Genomic DNA, 15,606 nt, shown 5'->3' on the forward strand with positions numbered 1-15,606 from the left:
TCTATATCAAAATTTAAACATGAGACCTCTAATTAAGAATCAAAAAATATTTACCATTTACCACTTACCACAATGGTACTGATAACTTAGACTTAAATTATTTCCCTGGAAAAACAACAACCACATAAAATCGATTAAAGAGGCGACAAAATATTGATACTAGGTTTAGTTGTTCAACTTATGTAGGTTCATGAAATACTCTTTTGTTACTTGTATTATTTCTTAAGTTTTAGTTTGTAAAAATATTTGGAAGGAAATCAAAAGGCACAATACATCAATAGTTCATTTGATTTCGCTTTAACTAACATTTATGTCATTTAATTTTGGGTATGTATAAGTAGATACTTAAACTTATATAAAATTAAATAAATAAACGTTTATATACTATATGACATAATACACATAAAACACTATGTAAAATATCAATTGACACATAAAACTCCACTTGAAGGCTAATAGATAACAGTTGAAGGACACGTTTATGTGACTCCAAAAACATTGTTTTCCAATACATTTGAAATATGTTGCTTGCGCAAACTTTTGGTTGTCCGACACCACGATTTTTTTAATTTTTCTATTTAGTAGTTCATTATCTAAAAATTCACTACTTGATTAACATGGACTTCGAAAAATCAAAGTTCGTCTCATTGAAAATGAATGGTCTTAAATTTTTTGCTCTTACTTTCCTAATACCTTCTTTTCAATCAACTTAATATTTTTACCGATCTTTTAATTTCATAGACCAAAAAAGGTCATTTTAGTTTGATTAGTAAATCCACTAATCTATACAGGCATAGTCACTAATGTCATCTCCATAATTTTTTATTCTTTTTTGAATTAGAACTTGTTCACCATATAAAGGAAGAAAAATCATCCAGTCACAACAAACAAATTCCAAAGAACAGAACGTAGCAACTAGCAATTAAAGAGGTCAACTTAGAGGGGCTCAATGCCTTTTAAAAAAAAAAATAGTAAAACTTACCTGGATGGGTATCTTTTAATAAATAATTACTGATTTTAGCGATATTTTTTATTTTTTACCATTTATAGCAATATATAGCAATACTATGTTGAATCTGCAATATGTATTAAACGTGAATTATGTATACAATATATATGTATTATAATTGTTTTTTAGAATATGTTATATTTGTTTGGTAAGAATTTGACACATTGCATTTAAGTATATTAAAATGTGTGATAAATGTATTATCCATCAATTAAACTTATATTAAATGTAAATAATAAATTGTTTTTTGTAATATGCATTAAACATGTATTATAAATATATTAAAAGTGTTCAAGTAAAAAAAAATGTTATTGCTATAAATGGTAAATATTTTTTTATTATAGTATAGTATGTAAGTTTCCCTTAAAAATAAGGCATACACCTTAGGCACCTAAATTTGAAGGGCCCATTTTTTTTGGTAATTATAAAATTATTATAAACCTTTTTAACAAACAAAAAAATGTACTATATTTTTAAAATTTATTTGTCTTTTTTTGTTTGTTTCGAAATATTAAAGAATGTTTCTTTATTTTTTGGGTCAATATTTAAACCTAACTTCCACATGATATGTTTAGGACCACAAGATTAAAAAATTATTTTACTATATACATATATATCTTTAGTTTAAGACCATAAAAAAAATTAAAAAATTATTAAAAAAGAAAAAAATAACATTGAATCTCATAAATAAATTTAAAAAGTTCTTCTAGAGGGAACACATCTCTAGTTGAAAATTGTCCCTTCTTTACTGCAATTTGATGTAAGGATCATCGAGAGCCATTATAGGTTGAAATAAACATTTTATCATAAGAGATATAATCCTTTGCCATAAGAATATTTTGTGTGTTAATGACTTTCATAAGAATAATCTTTTCTTTATTTGTTGATGAATTTTGCAAATCATGAGCATTCATGGGTTGAATGTAGATAGATGTTTGAATTTGGCCACTATGTAAGTAAAGCAAGAGTTGATAGATACCGTTTGAATTTGGCCACAATGTGAAGCAAGATGCTAAAAAATGTGGATAAATATTGATTGAATTTGGCACAATGTAAATGATAGAATACTATCTTAAAATATCCTTTAAGAAATTAATTTTACGAGTGATCAATGTAGATTACTAATGCTCTAGTTATTTTTATTTTTTGTTGTTGAGCATGATGCATAAAACATCAAATATGCATAACATCAAATTCACATAAAAGGTCACAACTTTTTAAAATAATATCTAAATGTAAATATTTTTTATTCTCGTGATCTCAAAAATATCTTCAACATATATTAATATAAACCTAAATCAATTCATATCTTATAACCTTAACTAATAAGTTGGGGTCTTTTGAGATTCAGTAAAAATTAATTTGATAATATCACAGTCATTTTATCTTACTAATTTATGCTTTATCATATATATTGAATTCACATAAAAAAAATTATCCATAGAGTACAATGAATATATCAAAATCATTGCATCATACTAAATTATGTATCATATTTGTTGAATCAATAAAAAAAATTCATTATACATAAAGTACAATGTATGTGTATGATTCATTGTAAAATGAATTCAAGAATCCAATCATTCATTGTAAAAATAAATTAATTATATTCATAATATTAACTGTTTCTTAGTAATCAAATAATATTCATTGTATCTTTACTAAAAGCATTCAATGTATGATGGTGAGAGAATAAACTATATAAGCAACATAAGAAACTTCTTGAAGCCATTTCCAAAAATGGCTTCTCATTTAAAAGGTGTCACAAAATCAACAATGACATTTCAAATACGTAAAAGATTATGTAAGTATAAAAGAGATCATTCGACATTTACTAAAAAGATTTACAGTCGAGGCAACATCGGAACTTTTAGATACAATAAGAAAAGTTAGAGATAAGCTTCAATTAGATTTAAATTTTCACAAAACATAAAACACAATAGAATCATATTTCACTAAATTATCTTAAATATATTTGTACTTTTAAAGAATTATTAATTAATGATATTATATGGTCATATATATATATATAAGGATCATTTGAAAATATACATCTTATTATCTTATCGAAATGAGAGATTCTTTCCATTGATTCAAGTTGAGACCGGAGAAATATATTATCTTTAAGAGATTATTAATTTACCGAATATTAATTTAATAAGGTTTTACTGTAATTGTTTCCCTTTTGAAGATTAAGAGCTGGTCTAGATGATTTGTGTGCCTAGCCCTATAAATATGAGAATATTGATTTGTCTTCACACTGTCAACAACAACAAAAAAAACACCAGAGGTTTCGTACTATCCCTTTCTTTTTTGGGTAAGTGAAGAGATGCACAAAGAATGCTTTCATGGTAATAAATACTACTCCAAGCACTCAAAAGAAATATCGTTCATAGGTCACTTTTCAGCTCTATTTTAGAAGAATCACTCACACTTAAGGATTTCCAAATTCCATTGGTGATAATGACAATGTCCTCGAGTTTTACCTATAAAATTTTGAACCTTCGTAACAATAATTATTTTTCAATTATTGGAGCTGAAAAATGACTATTTGTGAAATTTACTGAAACGCTCTATAATAATTGCCCCATAAGCATTATCGGAATGAATATTTTGTGGGCAAACTATTAATTCAAACTAAATGTTATAGCCATAGTTTATTTTATTTGTAATTCGCAGCAAACATCCCTTTTTTTTTTGCCATCTGGTTCGATATACAATTAGTAATTTTCGGTATACAATTACCCATTTGGTATACAAATGTATAAAATGCGTTTGTGTTTGTATAAAGCGAGAGAAAAGTGTATATACAAATACAAATACATATATTTTCATCTTATTACACTTATAATTATACAAATACAAATTTTATTATACAAATTACAATGTATAAATGATTTTATACAAAACTGAACAACTTGTATAAAATTGGATGTATTTAGCGAATTATACAAATCAAAAACTTTATAACAAACATAAATTTTGTTATCGAGCGCAATTATGCAAAGTATAGCTATAACATACAAATATGATTTTTATATTTACTATATATGAAAGTTGCTCATATTTTGTTGGGCTGTCTAGGCCCAAAGAAGTTGCCCATGAACATGACACAAATTATCTAAGTTCACAACATTCATCTTCTTGTTTTTTTTCCTAAGTACAAATTAAACTCCATAGAACTCCTGATATTAAATTATTGTTGTTGATATCTTCTTTATTAGTTTGCATGAACTCGACTAATTTCTAACTCCCCACCAATAACAGGTACTAGCTGATAACATTGACGATTGACCACCATGCCTAGAACAAATGAGAAGAAATCACCTAATATTTTTGTCTCTTTTGTTGAGATATAAATCTTGAACCTCACAATTCTCGACCAAAATAAAATATTAGTATTTGATAAGCAGCCTAATACTAATGTAATTAACTTGAACTAATTTCATCTGTACTTTTCAGTATTTAAATAGAGTATAAAATTTAGATCTATATATGCTCTTCAAAGAAAGAAAAATACAACAACTTGTGATCGTAACTTCCAAAATAATACTGATAATTTTAGTTGACTTCTTTGACTCTTTTCTATTTTGATTTTTAACTCTTTAAGTTAGCAAAACTGGGCAAATATTTGCTTGTCATAAATCGTCCGTCACTTGCACGGCGTTGACATTTGGAATGCATACAAATTATAATGGACAAGGAAATATAAACTTTGTATCGTACATAGCTATAATGTGTAAGATAATAATAATTCCAATGAGTTATCACTCCACCTTATATGGGCGTTTGTTAAACAAATTAGACTTACGTTTTTATGTTATTTTGTTTTCAATTTGATATGTCGTATCTGTTTTGAAGGTCGTTAATTTGAATTTGTGTTAGGAAGTGAGGTATATCGTTTTTTATCAACAATTCTATACTGAGGACTTAAAGATGATACCTCTAATTAAAAATAGAAAAATACTTATCACTTATCGATACTGATAAATTAGACATAATATGTTTTCACTTTTCATGGACAAAAGACAACCCATAAAATCAATTAAAGAGACGATAAATATTAATGCTAATTTAAGTTGTTCAACTTACGTAGGTTCAAAAAATACTCTTTTGTTGTATTATTTCTTAAAATTTTAGTTTGTAAAATTATTTGGAAGAAAATCAAAAGGCACAATAATCAATAGTTCATTTAATTTTGCTTCAGCTAACATTTAGGTATGTATGGGTAGCTATTTAAATTTATATAAAATTGAATAAGTAAACGCATAAAATATAAATTAACACATAAAACGCCACTGGAAGGCTAATAGATGACAGTTGGAGGACACGTTTATGTGACTCCTGAAAATATCATTTTCCAATAAATTTGAAATATGTTGCTTGTGCAAATTTTAGGTTGTTCGACACAACTATTTTTTTAATTTTATATTTAGTCATTCAGTATCTAAAAATTCACTACTTGATTCATTTGGACTTCAAGAAATCAAACCTCGTGTCTTTGACAATAAGTGGTCTTGAATTTTATGCTCTCACTTTCACTATAGACAAACCTTCAAGATAAAAGTTAAAATTTGTTAAACTTGAATTTTCTCTCTAAACAAGCGAGGACAAAAAATTCAAAACTATCCACCTCCAATATCATTCTTGTAAATCACCTTTGGATTTGTCCTTGGTAGGCCTAATGAGGGGTAGCTCATGTTCTACTCAAATATTTTCTATTTTCAAAACTCTAGTATTTTTAATTTGTGACTCTTCATCTGAACACAAGATTTCAACCATCCCAACATATATTCAACCCAACTATATTAATGCTTATTAGAGCGGCATGTATATTCAAATTCGATGCACCTTAAAGTAAAAAATTCCAAAGAAAAGGACACACCAATATTGCCTCGTGGACAAAACCTAATATTTAAAAAGGCAGAATTGGGAACCTATTGAGTTTGACTTTAATAAAATATATTCGTTTGAATTAATATTAATATACATACACATATTATTTGAGTTTTTGAAGATATTGAGCACGAATTCTTCCACATATTCTGTCGGTTGGACTGATTAGACTCAACTACAAAATTCTTTTTTAAAAAAAAAATCTTCTCAACAACTGAAAATTATTGAAGAAAAAATATACTACCAATAGAAATAATTAAAAAGATATTTACTGAAATACATGGGAAAGGGTGAAGAAATCAGTATCATAATTTTAACTTCAATCAAAGATGAGAAGATTTTTATATATACAAGTGACAACTTGTATTTTCAGTTTGCGACTTAAGTTCTAACCCACCCTTGGTGAATACGTGATACAATTTATTTAGATTTGTTAAGATAGATAATAAATTTAGCAATGATTATATTTAGTTAGAAGTTTCAATAGTCACTCAACTTTGAGTGAGTAATTATTATAATTAACTTTGTTTTGTTTTCAAAAGTTATGCAACTTTTCATAGTTAGCTTCCATGGTCATTTTAATCGAAAATACAATTCTGATACTTATTTAATATTGATGGTTGCAAGTTCATCTATTATGCTTCCATCATCCCTTTTTAGTTGTCATAGTTTTCTTTTTTAGAGTCAAATGATAAGAACTTTGACTAATATTTTACGATGTATTTTTTCATTATATTGATATACAAAAAATTGCAATTTACAGTAATTTTTGTATAGTTTTTGAATATCTAAATTTTTAGTTTAAAATATCGAATTAATGTAATATAATTTAATTTTAAACATTAGTCAAATTGACTTTTGAAAAACGTAACATGACAACTAAAAGGGGATATAGGGACTAATATAATACTAATAATTTATTTTAGGTTTTCTCATTAATGTTTATTAAATAGATTTATCTGCTAATAACTCTTTAGGTAACGTGATCATATAAAAATTTATACACCATCAATTATTATATAACTTTTAACTCACTATATAATAAAATCAAATGTCACTATATAAATGACATAAAGACGAGTAAAATAGCTAGAAAAAAAACATATGCACATGGACATTAATTCTGGTAGGTTTCGAATATAGTCTTCCGACCTTTTCTTCATTGGAGGAGACATAATGGCCATCTCTAGTTAGAAATTAGTTAGGTAGCTTTTTAAATGCGCAAGTACATATTCGATAGATCGACTAAAAATAATTACATTGATTAATTATATAAAAAATATATATTATTTTATATCATACATCTACACGTTCCCTCTAAAACGTCTTTGTCTTTGCCATCTTTCCACGTTTTTTAACCTTAAATAGTACTTTTTTTTAGTAGGAAACGAAAAATATTTTTTACCTTTTTTTTAGTTGAAGAAGAAAAATATCTTCCTCTCATTTTAAAAAATGATGCTTATGAGATTGACTAAAGAATTTAAATCCACAAATAAGTTTTAAGGACTAGATCTAGGGGAATTAATTAATTAATTGATTAAGGCATTGAGATACATGTTTAACTAGCCATTTTCGCACCTAATTAATATGATTGCCAAACGCCAAACTAATAAAAACTAGTTAACTAGTCACTACTCTTTAAATAGAACGTTAAAAAAATAATGTTACTCCCCGTCTCAAAACTAAGGTCGTGTTTTTCATTTATACATTATTTTAAAAAATATAAGTTAGGAGGATGTTTCACTCACAAATTACTGTTAACGATTTACTATTTCATGAACTTGCTTTATTATATATTCCACAAACTCATCAATCAACATGATGAAGACAAATGTCACAAGAAATTATTGTACTTTAATTTTTTTGTTGTTGTACTTGCTCGAGCACTAGCTTAACTGGCACTTGGGCTAATTAGTCGATGCACAAATTAATTATAGCAAATTACTGTACATTTATGATTTTGAAGGGCCAAACTATAAGTTAGGTTGCTAAAATGAAAAGCTACCTATCCACATAAAAATGGATTATTTTAAACCTATAACCTAATTAGGTGTCCTTTTAACTTTGTTATATTTGAAATATAAACGTTGATAAAAAAAGAAAAAGACGAAATGTGTAACTATTATTGGAATTGATATTTGATAGTGAATAGACCTATATCTATAGTCAAATCATTAACCCCACCTTTTTTTATCCTTTTGTTCTTCCAAGATTCCTAGTAACAATTTTCATTATAAGGAGCCAAAAGATTATTAATTGATTTTTTTAATTTTATAATCCTACGATTTTCAATATTTCTTATTAATTTAAATTGCGACGCTTTGAGCACACTAATAATACACTCTTTAAACTTTTGTATGGTAGAGAAATTTCAAATTGCACAAAATTATGTTGTACATGGTTAGAGCGAGTATACTACTATACTCTATGAAACTTTAATAATTTAAAAAAAAAAAAAAAAACCCACTAATAAGATTATTATACTGAAAAGGGGAGACTAAAAAGCAAAAAAACGCTAAATAATAATTAAAGTTGATTAAATGATGGTAACATTTTGACCCTACTGTATTTAGATCACGTACCCGAAATATTCCCCCTCTCCTTTTCCCTAAGCCATTTGCACGCCACTTCTTTTCTATTTTTGTTTTCTACTCGTTTTGAGATTTAACTAATTTAAAATATCACTAGAAAATTTTAATAAAAACGATGTTATATTCTGAACTCAGATATAAACCTCTGATTAAAAATAAAAATACTTATCATCCATTGGAATCTTCTTTTTATTATATTGCACGCTACTGCTTCGCATATCGATACTAACTTTTGACTATTACAAGTATATTGGTTGACTGCTTTTATCTGAGTAATTCTTATTTGAATAAGTTACTATTTTGTTACCCATATATTTGAATATAATTGGCGCTGTTGCGGAGAATACAATGAAAACTTTTAACTATTGATGTCTACTCAATTAAATTATTGTTATTTTCATTACTTGTTTCCTTGTTTTGGTTGTGAAACAGGTTCTTTCATATTTTCTGTGTATTTCATCCCAATTTAGTCGGTTTACTACGACCATTTTACTCTTTTCGTCTTAATTCATGGGATATAGCTTAATTTGACACAAAATTTAAGAAATATAGAAAAAGTTTCTAATGATCAAAAGCTATCTTTAAAAATAGTACACCTCAACTTTTTGTTAAATAAGTAGGACCTAACATGTGTATAATATTGATAGTGTCATTTAGTATTTGATAAATAAGGAAATATGTCATTTTTAAAAACTGATTAAAAAAAAAAGTATATCATTTAAATCAGACGGATGAAATATTTATTTTTATATTAAATAGACCTCACTAACTCGTCCTTGTTTTCGACCCTCCCACATCAGCATGTTTCTCCTTATTGATATCACATTAACAACTTTACCATACCTTATAAATGCATTTAAGAAAATTAATAAGTAGTACATTATAATTAACAAGTTTTCAACTCAATAAATCAAATGAGCCGTTATAATATTCTAAACTTAAACTTATAATGTTTAAATTCTAGATTCATCTATTTAAAATTGGATAAATATTCTTAACTTATTTAAAATGACTCAAAAATATCCTTCTTCCCCCCTATTGTCACGATCCAGACAGTCGTGATTGGCACCCACACTAATCCTCCGGTGGGAGAACCATTTCTACTAATTGGCTAACCAAAGAACTACACAACTTAATCAAAACTAATTAGGCATTTAAAGTTACGAAAGCAGGTTTAAATGCAGAAATTATATAGAGTTCCCATAAACTCCAAGGTTTAAACAAATAACTAACCGAACTAATGCGGAAGAACAACCCTTAGAACCTGAAAGTCATTGTACCAAAACTCTACTATGACGAGTCTAAGAACAAGGAGTGCAACCTAATTAAACATACAAATAACTAACTAGAAAGTCTGAGTCCGAAAAGGGTGGACTAAGACATAAAGAACTCATGGTAGCCTGGAAGAACTGGTTCACTCTTGAATTCGAATCGTTCACTGCCTGGTACTCAACAAAGAAAGAGAAAGTGCAGTATCAGTACACAACCACAATGTACTGGTAGGATCACACGGCTATCCCAATAAGTGAAACACATGCAAGTAACCACAACATTATAAAACAGGCATATGCCGAACATATACAATATAAGTCATCTTTTCAGGATCAATGTAGCATTCCACGTTCTCAATAATACACATTGGTTATCATTTTAGAGCAACATACAATCTTCCAATATCAATCATCATTAGATATGAATGTAATCATCACAAGTATATACACAACACAATTTAATGGTCCTCTCACGGAACCAAATCCAATGGTCCTCTCATTGTGTCGGATAGGGACACCAGTTTCAATGTTTATGCCGGTACATGGCAACCGATCTCAGTTAGTGTGTTAGAACACAACACTCGATCAATTCAACAAGCCACAATCACAATCACAATCACAAGCATATTCTCATAATCATACAATCAAGTCATGATTCATGGCATTCAATCATTCAACTATCCGCATTTATGATTTGTGTGATCAATAATGCAACATTCGCATACATACATGCATCATAATGAAGCATATCACACAACATGAAATCACAACCATCACCTACCTCGAATCCAAGCTTGAATCACCTAAGGCATTTGAATCTTCCCTTTCCGGATTCTTCCCACTTGTTCGTGGTCTAAAAACATACAATTAACACAAGGATCAATAAACGAGGCCTAATTTCCCAGATTATAATCAACACCCTAGGCCAACCCAAGCTCCCTATACCCAGATTAGGGTTTTCTTCCACCATAATTCCTAGATCAAAACCCTCCCCCATCAATAATTACCCAAGAAACTAAGTTCTACAGATCGAAACATAGATTAGGGCAGTAAAAACCTTACCTTTAGCACCAAATTTTGTGGAAAACTGCCAAGAGATCGCTTGGGGTCGTCTCCTAACTCTTAAGAACGAAATTTGTAGAATAATGACGTTTCTTAGGTTTATTTCCGACTTAAGTTGCGACTGTCCTGCCACAGGGGACCTCATCTCGCTACAGCGGCCCCGCCCTGGCTGCTTGCACGGAAACAGAGAGCTAAATAAAGAGTTCCAAACACCTATTTCACAACACACCTTCAACCAATGCCACTCATAAATATATCTGTTCACGCTAAGATCAGTTTCGGGAGTTCTACTCGCCCGAATTCGATTCCGTAAAGTCGTACGGATTCTTTAACGTCTTAGCTATCCACTCATGTAATCGCATTCCATATTAAACCTCTCGTTTGTTACCAGATTTCCCTAGATCTCACTGACTCCGATTTCGTCCAAATCTGGACTAGGCTAGAAAATTTCAAGTTACTACTAAAAAGTTTTCTGGCCCAAAAAAAATTTTCTTTGGCTTTTCCATAACTACGGGAACAGGTCGTTACACCTTTGGGATCAAAAAATGCCCTTGAGGTTAAGTTTAGACCTAAAATTTTAATGAATGGCGCGTCTTGAATCCTCCATTTCTTAATTATTATTTTTGTTACCGCATTGGTTATTGTAATTACATAGTAACTTTACTTTTATCTATTGAAGCAAAACAAATCTTTTCTTTTATAATAACGTCAACGTTACTAAAAGGAAAAGTAACATATGCATCGGTGCAAATTTCAAGAGCTACTATTTCACTAATTAAGAAGAGAATGTAAAATTAATCGTCCTTTGATTTTTCATATTTAAACTTTTAACCCTTAGGATTTTGACATTGTAAAAGTTTCCCATTTCTTTAATTTATTTGGGTTTCTCACTCATAAAAAACAATCAAAATATACTCAATAATAATCTTTATGCACGTGGTGATATTTATGAGAAAAATCGTTCCTTCCAGCACGATTGAGTGAGAAAAATATAAACATGAATAGAAAATTAAGCTGTAAAGTATGAAATATTGAGAGTAGTTTTCAAAGGACGGAAAGTAAAAGAAATATTGTCAAAAGATATTATTTTGACATTAACAAAGTCAAAGGATTAAGTGAATGAAATTTGTAGCCAATATTGACAAATTGTTACAAAGAATATAATTAGAGGACGTGTTCAGCACTAGGATTTTCTCTTTTGAAATAAAAAAATCAAAATCGTCCTTAAGGTTTGAGATTGGTTTCATTTAATCCTTAATGTATAAACATGATCAAAATGTTCTTTGAATGTACTTCAAAAAGTGATAAAAAAATTTAAGTCATATAAGTAATGATTTTCTTTAATTTTTATTGTCAGAATGAATTAGTCCTTTCGTTTTATTTTATGTGACTCTTAATATTAAAAACATATTATTATTTTTTATTTATTTATTTTAGTAAATCAAGAGAGTTTTAATATTTTCCCCCTTATATTCTTAGTATTAATTACATAAAGTAGTGATCAAATTTTACAATTTTAAATAATCATTAATACACCTCTAGTAAAAGATATCCTAAGAATTGAGTCAAATCAAGGCATGCTTGAAATAAAGGGCGAAAGTGAAATTATTAAAAAACCTTTCAAATTATTAATTACATATCTAAATTATCAATAATACTCCCAAAATTTTGCTATTTGATACTCTAGTATTTATGACATCCTCCTACATGCGAAGAGCTTTCATTTATCTTTTAAAGTAAGAATAACAACGATAAAAAAATGAATAAGAATTTTTTTTAGATTTCTATCTCTAGTGCAACTTGATTAAATTTGAATTCACATCAATAATTTAGAGGGATTCGATTTTGAGACCGTTGATTACAGATGAATAAGCACTTACCACTCTATCACAATTCTTGTTAGTGTATAAATAAACACTATTTTTATTTATATAGTATATGACTTAAAATTAAACTAATTACTTTAAACATATGGAACTAAATGGGACAGAATTCATACATTAAGGACTAATTTAATCATTTTCTCCTACTATTTTTTTAAACTTTGGGGTTACACATTTCACAAGTTACCATTCAAATCGGTATTAACAAAAGCTGTTAAAATAATACATAAAGAGAGAGAGAAAGACCCGTCCTTACCACCGCTTTATGTCTTTACGAACCCCTCAAACCTTCACCCACTCTTCTTCTTCTTCTTCCTCAGTTATGGCCTCTGCCTCTTCACTTTTTTCTCAAAACCCCATTTTTTCTTCTTTACATTACTACTACTTCTCTTCTTCCTTTAACTTACTTTATTATGGGTTATCTTTCATGCAATGCCGAATCCGCTATTGCCACCTGCGATTCTTGGAACTTCAAAAAATCTCCAACTCATAATAAACCATTTACAATCAGAGAGTTTTCTTACTCTGATCTTCACTCTGCTACTAATGCATTTTCTCAGGATAATCTTCTTGGTAAAGGAAGCCATGGATATGTATACAGAGCTCATCTTAATCAAACTAAGCTCAGTGTTGTAGCTGTTAAAAGGGGTAAATTAACTGAACCCCGTAACAGTTGTACTAATTCTCCGGCGGAAAATGAGATTGAGATTCTTTCTAGAGTACACCACCCTCGGTTAGTTAACTTGTTGGGTTATGCGGTGGACTCGAATCAGAATAAATTGATTGTTGTCGAGTTTATGCCTAATGGGTCTTTGTATGAATTGCTTCATTCTCATACTAAACCTCCTAATTGGACTCGTCGTGTTCGATTTGCTTTACAAATTGCTAGGGGTGTTCATTTTTTACATTCTTCAAATCCGCCGGTGATTCATAGAGATATCAAGTCTTCCAATATTCTAATCGATGGGAATTTCAGTGCTCGTCTTGGTGATTTTGGGTTGTCTTTGAGAGGTCATGTTGAAGATGTCGTCGTTAAAAGTACGCCGCCGGCGGGTACGTTGGGGTATTTGGATCCTGCTTATCTAGCACCGAGTGATCTCAGTACAAAATCTGACGTTTTCAGCTTTGGGATTTTATTACTAGAGATCATTAGTGGCCGGAACGCAATCGACGTGAATTACAGTCCGCCGTCAGTGGTGGATTGGGCTGTGCCGTTGATTAAATCCGGCGAGTATACAGAGATTTATGACCCGAGACTCACTTCACCGGAGGACGACGGAGCTTTACGGCAGCTAGCAGTAGTAGCAGCGCGTTGCGTCCGTAAGACGGCGGCGAAACGGCCGGCGATGGCGGAGGTGGTGGAGTGGTTAAAACTGGTGTATAAACGAATGAGCTCGCCAATATGGAATAACATAGGGCGGCGAGTGGGGCGCGTGAGGGAATCAACGCGCGTGGTGAAATATGAGCCGTTGGATGAAAGTATGGAAATAGTTAAGATCTCGAGAATAGGAAGTAGAAGAAATAGGAAAGTATCCAATGTGACGACCACAGAATTAGGAAGTGCTGTGATTGGTCAAAAAGTAAAACCAGTAATTAGATCGAAATCTATTGGTTCACTTGGTGAGATTGCATCTGAACCGTTTGATCTGGCTAATAACAATAATAATCAGACGGTTAGGAGGAAAGGAGGATTGGCTGTGAAGATGCCTACAGTAAGGTTGAGTAAGTCAAGATCAATGGGCATGATACAAAGTAGTACAAGGTTAATGCACAAGAATAATAGTAATGGGGTTGTGGTTAAGTTTGTAAAGAAACCAAACGGAAAAGAATTAGAGGAGTCTAAATTGCTAGTTGATGTAGGAAAAGAGCGCACTTGAGCCAAGGGTCATTCGAAAACAGTTTCAGAAATTAGGAAAAAGAACGCACTTGACCTTTCTGAAATCCTATTTATGAGATTTCACTGGATATGTTGTTGTTTTCGTCGAGAAAGATCTCCAAAAGGAGAGTAATTGATTGTATTATCATTTTTTTCTTTGCTTGTTGTATTATTCATTTCCTTGCCTTTTTGTTGTAACTTTAGACATTTGTAATATTTTTTCTCACCATTAAGATCACTCTCTTGGAAGAGCTATATTAAATTCATTCATGGCTTGAAAGAGAAATTTGTATTTGCTCATAGAATTGAAATCTAATATACCTTGTTGAGATTAGCGTGCAATAATGTTAATTAAATATTGCAATTTGTATGTATTAGAGCATATATAGGTTCTCAAGTTATGTCATTATCATCAAAATATTATTAATCTACCTTACAAAATATTTTGAGACTACACTCAAAATTTGTACATAAAAATAATTTTAATTATAAAATATCACAAAAAATTTAGATAGACATATTCCAGAAGAAGCAAAAACTGCAGGTCACTTTCTCTCAAGAGTTGGATGTACTTCTCAGGCTGTGACAACACTGTTTCTAAGGACACTCATGTATCTGTTATTCCCACCATTGAGTTAGTTGATTCTATGAAATAAATTCTTGTTCCACCGTATATTTTGAAGTTGAAATTTAAAATTGAGTTTTTAAAGTTACATATGAACATTTTATTAAATTAAGTAATTTTTGAAGTTTTATAAGTGAAGTCCCAAAAATTCAAAATTAGTCTGAGCTAGTTTTTAAAAACTTAAAAAATTAATTTTTAATATCTAATCAAATTTCATGATCATATATATCTTTTAATTTTAAATTAAGTGAGGATTGAGATTCAGTGAAACATGGGATGGCAGAAATTTGGAAGATTAATGTTTAGTAATAATGGAGATATTAATTAAGTGAGAGGTGGCTGTTGATAACAGGTGAAGTAAGAGCATTTATGTATAGCGGCTTTAACCTTCCT

The 15,606-nt window shown here is 29.7% G+C and overlaps 1 protein-coding gene across 1 annotated transcript; it reads left to right on the top strand.

Moving 5' to 3' along the window:
- The first annotated feature begins 12,814 nt into the window (after nt 1-12,814).
- Nucleotides 12,815-14,919, top strand: LOC125854522 (serine/threonine-protein kinase-like protein At3g51990). Its single transcript, XM_049534100.1, has one exon. It carries the CDS (start codon nt 13,126-13,128, stop codon nt 14,587-14,589), a length of 1,464 nt encoding a protein of 487 aa, XP_049390057.1. The 5' UTR covers nt 12,815-13,125; the 3' UTR covers nt 14,590-14,919.
- Nucleotides 14,920-15,606: the final 687 nt, after the last annotated feature.

This window comes from Solanum stenotomum, chromosome 2, assembly GCF_019186545.1.
Source record: "Solanum stenotomum isolate F172 chromosome 2, ASM1918654v1, whole genome shotgun sequence".
In the NCBI taxonomy this organism is placed as follows: domain Eukaryota; kingdom Viridiplantae; phylum Streptophyta; class Magnoliopsida; order Solanales; family Solanaceae; genus Solanum; species Solanum stenotomum.

What these genes read in the sequence shown, in the direction of transcription:
- LOC125854522 (XM_049534100.1), top strand. Translation starts at nt 13,126, where the DNA reads ATGGGTTATCTTTCATGCAATGCCGAATCCGCTATTGCCACCTGCGAT.